The sequence below is a fragment of the Nematolebias whitei genome, chromosome 1, assembly GCF_014905685.2.
Source record: "Nematolebias whitei isolate Nwh7 chromosome 1, NemWhi1, whole genome shotgun sequence".
Lineage (NCBI taxonomy): Eukaryota > Metazoa > Chordata > Actinopteri > Cyprinodontiformes > Rivulidae > Nematolebias > Nematolebias whitei.
The window spans coordinates 59,162,095-59,171,956 of NC_056498.1; the positions used below are offsets into that span (position 1 = coordinate 59,162,095).

General features: G+C 43.3%; 1 protein-coding gene across 1 annotated transcript; it reads left to right on the plus strand.

Annotated features, from left to right (window-relative positions):
- The first annotated feature begins 445 nt into the window (after positions 1-445).
- tnfaip3 (tumor necrosis factor, alpha-induced protein 3) lies at positions 446-9,609 on the plus strand. The gene is made up of 8 exons (XM_037685933.1): positions 446-783; positions 6,333-6,523; positions 6,710-6,851; positions 7,061-7,231; positions 7,332-7,512; positions 7,705-8,696; positions 8,814-9,013; positions 9,182-9,609. The coding sequence occupies exons 1-8, from the start codon at positions 477-479 to the stop codon at positions 9,455-9,457; spliced, it is 2,460 nt and encodes an 819-aa protein (XP_037541861.1). The 5' UTR covers positions 446-476; the 3' UTR covers positions 9,458-9,609.
- The last annotated feature ends 253 nt before the right edge of the window (positions 9,610-9,862 follow it).

Below are 9,862 nucleotides of genomic sequence, written 5' to 3' on the forward strand. Positions count from 1 at the left end.
CCTTCACAGCAGTCTGGAAAATGCTGGGTACCCCGCGGTGAAAGTCTGGAAAGCACCAGTTTATTGTTGGAGGATTTTGAGCTCAGCGGGGACAGCCTGTTGGGGGTGACAACTCTTTAGAAACCGTCAAAATGAAAAGGAGAATTAGAAGATAAAGCCATGAATACAAGGCGTTCTTTGTGCGTTTAATTTAGTTTGGATGAGCAGAATCTCCTGTCAGCACCAAACATGTCCGCAGTCAAATATCCCTGCGTTCTGGGTGGTTTCCCGAGCAAACAGTGAATTAGGTTGTCTTAAGTCTCAATTAATAAGGAAGGGGAATCTCCACAGAAAATTTCCCAACAGCCCCGCCAGTCTGATGGTTATTCTACTGCAACCAATTTTCTCCCCTTTTTTCTCTGTCCAGTTTCCACATTGTTCGAACATCGCCGGTTGCAGCCTCCTTGTTCCCCCTCCTGCCCGGCTACTCGTCCGCCATGTCGCAGGGTCAAAACTTCCTCCCCAAGTTCCTGTTCGTCTCCAACCTGCTGAAAGCCGTGAAGATCCGTCAGCGAGTGCCCAATGACGTGGTGAAGCCTGCCGCCAGCGGTGACCTCATGCACCACCTGCGGGGAATGCACCGCCACACGCTGGAGATGATCGCCATGAACCACTTCCCCCAGGCCTTCAGGGAGGTAGTGCAGGCCGCCATCCTGGACCGAGGGATGCAGGCCTCGTTGGAACAGGAGAAGAAGCTCAACTGGTGTCGGGAGTTGAAGAAGATGGTGCCACTTCGCACCAATGGTAAGAAACACTAAACTGATGTTAGGGAACGTGTTGGAATGGGAAGAGGTTGGGGACAGTGATGTAGTCTACATTTTTGTACTGGGTATAGTACGCTGGTGAAGATTCTCAATCATCCAGGACATGGTAAATTCAAAAAAGTTCAAGACAAAAACAAATGGACTGTATTTGTAACAGAAGACGCGATAGGTCAATCTGCATATGTATGTGTGTATCTTGTCTCCAGCTTTATAACCTGAACCCCACACTCCGTGTTTCTTTGAATTGAGAAAGCTTCTCGGATGAGAAGCAAAACGTCTTCTGTTATAAATAAAGTCCAGTTGTTTTTGTCTTGAACTTTTTTGAATTTACTGGGTATACTGTGCTTAGAAACCGAAGTACACCGGTTAGTACAATGTAATTGTCAATTTATTTTGAATTTTAAATGGTAAAATGGGCTGTACTTATATAGCACCTTTCTATCTTATTTCAAGATACTCAAAGCGCTTTACACTACAATCTGTGTCCTCATCTACCCATTCATACATTACTCTACTAAATCTCTACAACGCTAATTGAACAAATCATTCTAACGAGACTAATCAGTGCTTTAGATCACATTCATACACTGATGGGACACACATCAGAGGCAACGAGGGGTTCAGTGTCTTGCCCAGGGACACTGCAGCATGTGACTGCTGGTGGATTCGAACCCCCAACTCTTGCATTGGAGGATGACTGCTCTAACCACTCAGCCACAGCTGCCCCATTTTAAGCATATTGAACACTTCAAAATTTCTCTGATGCTTATATTTGAATAAACGTACAACAAACTTTGTACAACACTTGGTTTTGTATTAAAAACATGTTATAGAATTTAATAAACTGTAGCAAAACATGTTCAAGTATTAAGTAGTAAGTACAGAAGTATTACTTATACAAAAGACAGGTTGAACCAATTCAATGTGTCTATAAAATGTTCCAAATGTGTTGACAGACATGTCCAATGATATGTCACACATTATTGTGCACTTTTAAGTGGGTATACTGAAATTCCCGAGCTTTTCATGGGTATACTTTGCATAGTCTTTCACATAGACTACACCACTGGGTTGGGGGTGTTTTATCAAATAGTTTAGGTTTAGTTGTACTTTTGGGGCTAAATGAGGAAGGTGATTCACAGGAACAATTCATCAGATTGGTTTAATTGGTTTAAAACTTGGGTCTTCTCGCTTTTAGAAACAGTTCCTTATCTGCGTTGCTCCCTGCTGAGCACGGTTGTTGCTTTTGTTTCATTTTCTGTAACAGAAATGGTGCAAGTCAAATGTATTCAACATGCAAGTTCTCAGATGTCGTTACTCATAAGCAGGATTACTGTAAGTGACAATAATCGAGGCACATGGGTTCCACTTTCATATAGACTCATTTAGCTATCTTGTTGGTTTTACTGGGCCGCTCGCTGGATTTCAGACGGCCCACTGCTGCGAAGTCATGTTTTCTGTTACGTTTATGTTGCAACTCGGGAACATCCCAGCATAGACAAACATTCACGCAGGGGGTCTGAGCTCTTCTGATCACAGCTTTATACTGGAAATGTCACCAGCGTCACTTACAGCACTGGTATTTACTGTTGCTGATGTTTCAGGCCAAGTATTTCCACTGTTTTCATTTGCAGCCATTGTGGGTTTCACCTAGTTTTTTTTTTTTCCTTTAAGGTGTACAGAAGAAGTGTGAATGTCAAAACATCACATAGGTTTACCCACACCTGCCTGACTGAGGTCAACGTCTCAGTCACCTGTTTCTGTTTTAATATACATATTTTACTTCACACACATCTGGTATGTGCACAGATCTATTTTAGGTGAAGGGGGAAAAACAGTCTTTGAAGAAAATCATCAGCCATAGCATTCACAACAGGAGGAGGAAGTGGAAATCAGCACTACAAGTTTGACCTAAACGTGGGTTTTCAGAGGAAATGTTTCTGTTTGTGAGAAATTCCTTTATCACCCTCATCTGAGAATTTACACTGTACAGTTACTGGATGGGGAAGGAACTTACTGGACTTTTTGTGCTATGTCCTAAGGGTCCCTGTCATTTTTGAAATTGTTAATAACTGTATGACTCACTGCAACTTCCATCAGTGCATAGTTCCTCTTTAAGAAAGACTCTTTAATTGATGACAGACTAGTCTGTCTTGACTTCAGCTGCCAGTAACCTGAAAGGAATTTCCTGGCTTATGAAGTTGATGTCATAGAGATGAGACCGAATGTAGAAGTGGACCGTCTAACTCTGAAGGACCCAGACGTGACTTTGAGCAGAGGACGTACGACACACACACACATACCCAGAGAGGACTGGCTGTTGCTGAGTCACTGGACCTCAGCAGACGTACATACAAAACATGACAAAGAACAAGACCACCAGGGAACGTCCAGCATCGTCTGGGACTTAAATTTCAGTCTTTTTCTCAGCCTCTTGTTTCTGTAAGCTTCCTGAAGACTCAAAGTCTCCAGAGATTTTAAGATTTAATAAAGATAATTAACTAACGTAAATAAAACAAATTTAAAAAAGCCAGCTAAGCCATAATCATTTTCTTGTCTTCCCCAACAAAGTACTCTGATAAAATTTTAGTTTCTTTACTTAAAAATGTCTGAGTATTTTTCCCCAAACACCATCCAAAGAGTGTCATGTGTCCGCTTCACACAGGGTTGGTTCAGGAATGATAAACCGGTCCATGTTTTGCAGCAACAAAGGATACATTAGGATTTAATCTACATCGAGGATTTCTTCAATGCTGCATTAGTTTAACTTTTATTTGCACCTATTTTAAAAGAATTCATTACAAACGATGAAGTCGGCTTCAAAAAGATTTCCTGAACTATATTAAGTGGTTCAGTTTGAAAGAGTTTTCTACATCCAAATACGTTGATATGCAATTGTTAAATGCGGGTACACACTCAATGTAATCAAAGCACTTTCAAGTTCAAGGTTCATTACTTTCATTTGCATCACATGCGGTACATGAGGTGGAATGAAATTGTGTACTCAAGGTTCCCAGTTACACCCCAAAATAGCAATAATATAAAGTATAAAAAACCCAGTATATAAGGATCTAAGATACCGGTATATGCTAAAGCAGGGTTCTGCAACCTGCGGCTCTGGAGCCACATGCGGCTCTTTGGTCCCTCTTCAACGACTCAAGCTTTGACCAAAATTGGCATAAAACTGAATCTTATTGGTTATACAAAAAAGGATTATTTCAAAGTTTTCCTGACATTTATTTTGCAAATATGAACATTGGAGCAAGTACAAGGAGTAAGATACTTTAACTTGATGCTTTATTTATTTATATGAAGAACTGTCTGCATAGTTTATAGATTTTTTTTAAATAAAAAAAAGTACCCCCCCCCCCCCCCAAAAAAAAAAAACAAAAAAAAACAACAAGAATCTGGTATTTTTCTTTAATAAATGTTAAAAAATAATTTTGATATTTGTTTACTTTATAATGTCACCCTTACTGGCTACAAAAGCCCCCTCCAGCAAACATAAAGTGGCCCATGGGCCACCAGTTGATGACCACAGTTGTAGCAGGTTGTTGCAGCTCCGCACACGTTCAATGTAGTGAATGGAGACGTAAAAATGGCTCTCTTGACCGTGAAGGTCGCAGACCCCTGCGCTAAAGGATCTAAGATGTACGCTAAACACTAATAATGTAAAATAATACGGTATATTAAACAGCATCCCGAACATTATTCATCATTGTACTTTACTCAACAAATCTGAGCGTAAATACGTACCAATGCATCAAATTACCAGATTTCTCATTCCCAAATGGCTCTTCCATGGACGTCGCCATTGTTGACATATTTTCAGTCACTTTGGCTGTTTTCTGCAGTAAACAAGATCTCATAGTATTTGGCATCAGGTCACAAATTTAGCTTTGTAACTTAATGAATATTGATATGGGAGAGACATTGCGTGTGGATTTTGTTTCTTATTATATGAATTTTCTTTTGAATAGTCTTCATAAAGTTGTGGTGACTACCTCTTAAGTGCAGGAACCAGAATCGGAGCCCCATTAGACACGCAACACATTTACGTTGTGCTGTCACCTTGGTGGCAACAAAAATAGCGATGGTTTGGTCCTGGACTTGTGTTTTCAGGAAGTGCCTCAGATTTCCATAGAGGAAGTGTCTATATTTAAACTGATGGGGGCGACTGTCTTTCATCTTTAGTCGTCAGGCCACTGGCTCAATTTATGGTCAAAAAGTTATTTATTTTTTTGACTTTTGCATAAGAGGAGTCTGCATTTGTACGTTTGAGTCAATTCATGCGTGTCTGCGTTTACGTGCATCTTCATCGAATATGCAGTTTTACTTTTTTCTTTCTTCACGAGAAAGCTGTGCACTGTGTGTTTTTATTAGTGATGCAAGAGCCCCGAAACGCAACAACACTTTTTTTTTTTAGTCTGGAAGGGAAGTTGATGTATTTTTTACTCTTCAAATTTAGTGGCATGTTCTTTTAGTCGTATGAAAAGCAGTTTTTCGCATTACAGTCATCTTGTAAACGCTGAAAAGTGTTAATTTTAGAAATCTGTTCACAGCTTGGCCTACAACACACCTCGAGGCAAGATTTATTTTTAGACATTTTTTTAGTTAAAGGCCAGCCATTTTTATTTATTTTTTTTAAAAAGGGGGGGGGAAACAGAAGATTTTTTGTGTGCAGGGTTTATATCTTGTCCATGAACTAAATCAGAAAACTTACTACATATTTAAGCTTCTTCTGGACATAAAAGTAAGCACTAACCCTACACGTTAACGTAACTGTAGTTTTCTTTGTGTCTGTACTCATGTGGGCTCTTGTTATCTCCTTGCCCATAAATTTTTGTCTTAATCGACCTATGATGACAGTAGTTAAAACACTAACATTCCTTCTTGTCAAAGTCACGCCTTTGTGGAAAGTACAGGACTTGCTGAGCAGCATTGATAGTTGGGATCAGACGATGGATCAAACACGCACACATATATGCGAACAAAAACAAAAAAAACAGAAGTTAGTCGAGGGAAATTCCTGTGTTTAGAGTGTCTACAGTTTTTTTAAGAGCTGCACACATCGACAAATACAGCCTCTACTGTTTCACAATGAGAAAAAACCCAGCGCTGCCAAAGGAGACAAAATAAAATTCCAGGGTTTTTAACAGCTCACACTTTCACACTCTTCTTTTGAGCAACACTGTATTTCCTTGGGCTATTAGAAAACTTCAGAAGGTATTTTATTGACATTAAATAACACATGCTGTCTCCATCCAAGTCGGCTAAAAGCTTTATGTCAAGCTGAAGCCCTGTCTGCAGTGCATGTGTGTGTTTTCAGACATATAAGGATCTTGGTGTAATCTGCAAACCAGATAGTGTGAAGTTTGAACCAACGGCTCGGAAATCCCCAGACTTTAGTTTCACATTAGTGTGCACGTGCAGCACTTGTCCGCTCTGTGCACAAACTGTATATTTATGAGCATCAAACTTTGTAGCCCATGCTCTACTGTTAACTGCTGGCTTTCTGTGTGTTGATAGGAGATGGGAACTGTCTGCTTCATGCTGCGTCTCAGTACATGCTTGGTGTTCAGGACACAGACCTGGTGCTCCGGAAAGCTCTCCACAAGGTTCTGAAAGAGACGGACACTACTGTTTTTAAAGCTCGCTTCCAGGCGGAGCTGCTGCAGTCCCAGGAGTTCACGCAGACCGGACTCCGATACACCACCATGGTATACAAACCCGACCAAAAATCACGTTATATAGGACCTCATCGATATTTGGGTTAGAATGTGAAAGCTTGAGTTCAGATTCTGGATTATCATGCTATCATTCTTGCTTTAAAAAATTATAATTTATCATTTAGGTGTGCTCAAATTAGTTTTTATTTTTATCCCAACTGTTTGTATGTGTCTCAGAACTGGGAGGAGGAGTGGGATAAAATTGTAAAGATGGCATCGCCGGTCTCTAGTAGCAATGGCCTCCAGTTTGACTCCCTGGAGGATATTCACATCTTCATCCTCTCCAACATTCTCCGCAGGCCCATCATCGTCATTGCAGGTACTCGCTGTTAATCACGCTGGAGTGCATTTGTTAGACTTTAAAGACATTCTGCTGGTTAGTCCACATATTTATGCCTTGATGGTGTATTGAATATTGTGAATTCATTTTGTTTAGGATAGATTAACAATTGAACATTAATATGGTCAGAGCTGTGATTAGTTCAATTCTAAATCCTAAAGAGGTTTATATATTTTTTAATTCAACAGACCAGGTGGTCAGAAGTATGAAATCTGGCTCCTCCATCTCTCCTCTTAATGTGGGTGGGATTTATCTGCCTTTACAATGGAAGCCCGCAGATTGCTATAAATACCCAATAGTGCTTGGCTACGACTCCCAGCATTTCGCACCCCTCATCACCGTCAAAGACAGTGGTCCAGGTAGGAAAGAGAAGAAACATGGAAAGTAACTAAAGAAACAAAGTGCTTGTGTTTTTTTTCTTCTCTCCATCTAATATCTTGGTCTGATCTGCTCCTCCAGAGATCCGAGCAGTTCCACTGATTAACCCAAAACGAGTTGGCTTCGAGGAGCTGAAGGTGCACTTCTTAATGGAGAAGGAGCACCCTCAGAAAGAGAGACTTCTTAATGACTACCTGCACATTATAGAGATCCCCGTCATAGGCTTGGGCCACGACACCACATGGATCATGAAAGCTGCACGGTACCTATAGATTATAAATCTGTTCCTTAAAATGACAGTATGGGAGGAAATGGTGTCTTAGCTGTTGGTCAATGATCCAACTCAACACTGCTTAACCATTTTTAATGAAGCTTTTAATAAGAATTGTTTAAGAAAGTTAATTTGCTGAGTACTTCTTAAGTTATTAAACACACTGTGTGTGTCTGTTCTTAGACTGGATGAGGGCAACCTGCCTGAAGACATGAACCTGATGGAAGACTACCTACAGCTTGTCAACCATGAGTATCAGCGCTGGCAGGAGGACAAGGAGCAAGCCTGGGCCGCCCAGCCGCAGCGACCGCCACCGTTCTCTGTGTCTCAACTCTCCCTCATTGAGATCCGTTGTGCCACGCCCCGATGCACCTTCTATGTCTCCGTGGACACGCAGCCTCATTGCCACGAATGCTTTGAGAAGCGACAGGCCACCACCGGAGGAGGCGCAAGGATAGAAGGGGTGGTTCAGACCAAGGGAGCAAGTGTACAGGGAGGTTTGGGAGTGGTGGGAGGCTCAGAGGCTGAGGTGAGCTCCAGAGGGACTCGAAGCAGTAGCCCACCCTGCTCTTCCACTGGTAGAGGGGTGGTCTTGTCCAGTCCCCGCTCGGCCCCACCCACTGCTCCCAGCCTCAGTCTTTACAGTGAAACTCATGCCATGAAGTGCAAAACACCGGGCTGCCTCTTTACCCTCAGTGTGGAGCATGATGGACTTTGTGAGCGCTGCTTCAACTCCAGGCAGAATCACGGACCCCCTGTAGCTGGAACAGTTACTACAGGGCTCCCTGGCCCCAACGGGGCACCTACTGTTCCCCACCCAGCTCCAGGCTCTGGCTGGACCCAGTGGGCGGGCTGCGAGACAGAGACTGAGCGATGCAGCATGTGCAGACAGGAGGCGTTCAGGATATTCAATGGCCTGTGTCCTCCATGCATGCAGAGACAACAGGCTCCAGAGAGGAGTGAGCCACAGCAGAGCAACCCCAGGACTGAGGGTTCTGCTTGGAGCCAGGCCAGAGACACTGAACAGCCATGCCTCACGCTAACCCCAGGACACACGTCGGCCTGGCAGGCCCCTCTGGCCCGGCCATGTAAAAGATCTGGCTGCCAATTTTTTGGGACACCAGAGAAACTGGGTTTCTGCACTATTTGCTATGTAGACTATCAGACCAACCACCGTAAGTCTTCACGCTTATTCACTTGAAGTGTTTTTCAGGTGTGATAAATGTTTGATCAGAGTTATTGTGAATATTTGCTCATGGTGTATTGTTTATGTTCATCCCTGTGCGATCCAGACCTGACTCCTCCTCCTGCCCCAGTCCAGAGCAGGCATGGTTTGGAGGCAGGCTTCCAGAATGCCACACGGTGTCGTGGATCTGGATGTGGCTCAGCTGGCAAGGCAATGCTGGAGGGCTATTGTGATAAGTGCTACGTCAAAGAGCAGAGTTCACGTCTCAACCAAGTGGCACATAGGACCCCTTACTCCCCCCCTTTGGTACGTTTCTGCCATCTCATCGTAAACTACTTTTTGCTTGGTCTTTGTCGGATTTTGTTCCATGCATTTTTATTTATTTTTTGTTCTGCCCTTCTCCTCTCCCTCAGTTACCAATTGACATTTGTTTTTCCTCTTTATTCTCTCCCTCTCATCTTAAAAAAAAAAAAGCGTGACCGAGCAGCTAAACCCAGATCTTCGCAACAATCCCAGACCCAGACTCAGTGCCGGCGAAGTGGCTGCAGTAATGTGTCCCCGGGTTGCACAGACCTCTGCCCGGAGTGCCACACGCGCGGCCAGGGACGAGAAGCAGGCAGGCGGGCGCAGGCGCCCAAAGAAAAGTCTAAGCAGAGGTGCCGGACACAAGGCTGCGACCACTATGCCAACCAGGAGAAACAGGGCTACTGCAACGAGTGTGACCACTTCAAACAGATCTATCGTGGCTGATCACATTCGGCGCACGGCGTCGATGACGACCCATCGGTAGCTCGTTAGAGCCACTGCCCTGCAGCGGGCTCCCCATGCCAGTCAATGCACCTCTGATACTAACTAACTAAGTAGCTAGTGACTAACTAGCAACCTTATGGCCTGAAAATCAAACCCCCTTATGTCGAATGTGAAGAGAGAGTGTGTGTACATGAGGGGGTTGTGGTGAATGTGTGTGTGTGTTTGCAGTAGACATGGCCTCCAGAATACCTCTCTGTGCAATTATGATCATCTGATTCGCTGTGTGCTCTTACACGGTTAGAGGTTCGGCTACATGTCGGAGCAACTGGCCTGACTCTTGTGTACAGTCTGTATTTAGAGGTACGTAGGGAATCGTGCCGGACAGAATGATTGTATATTGGCATA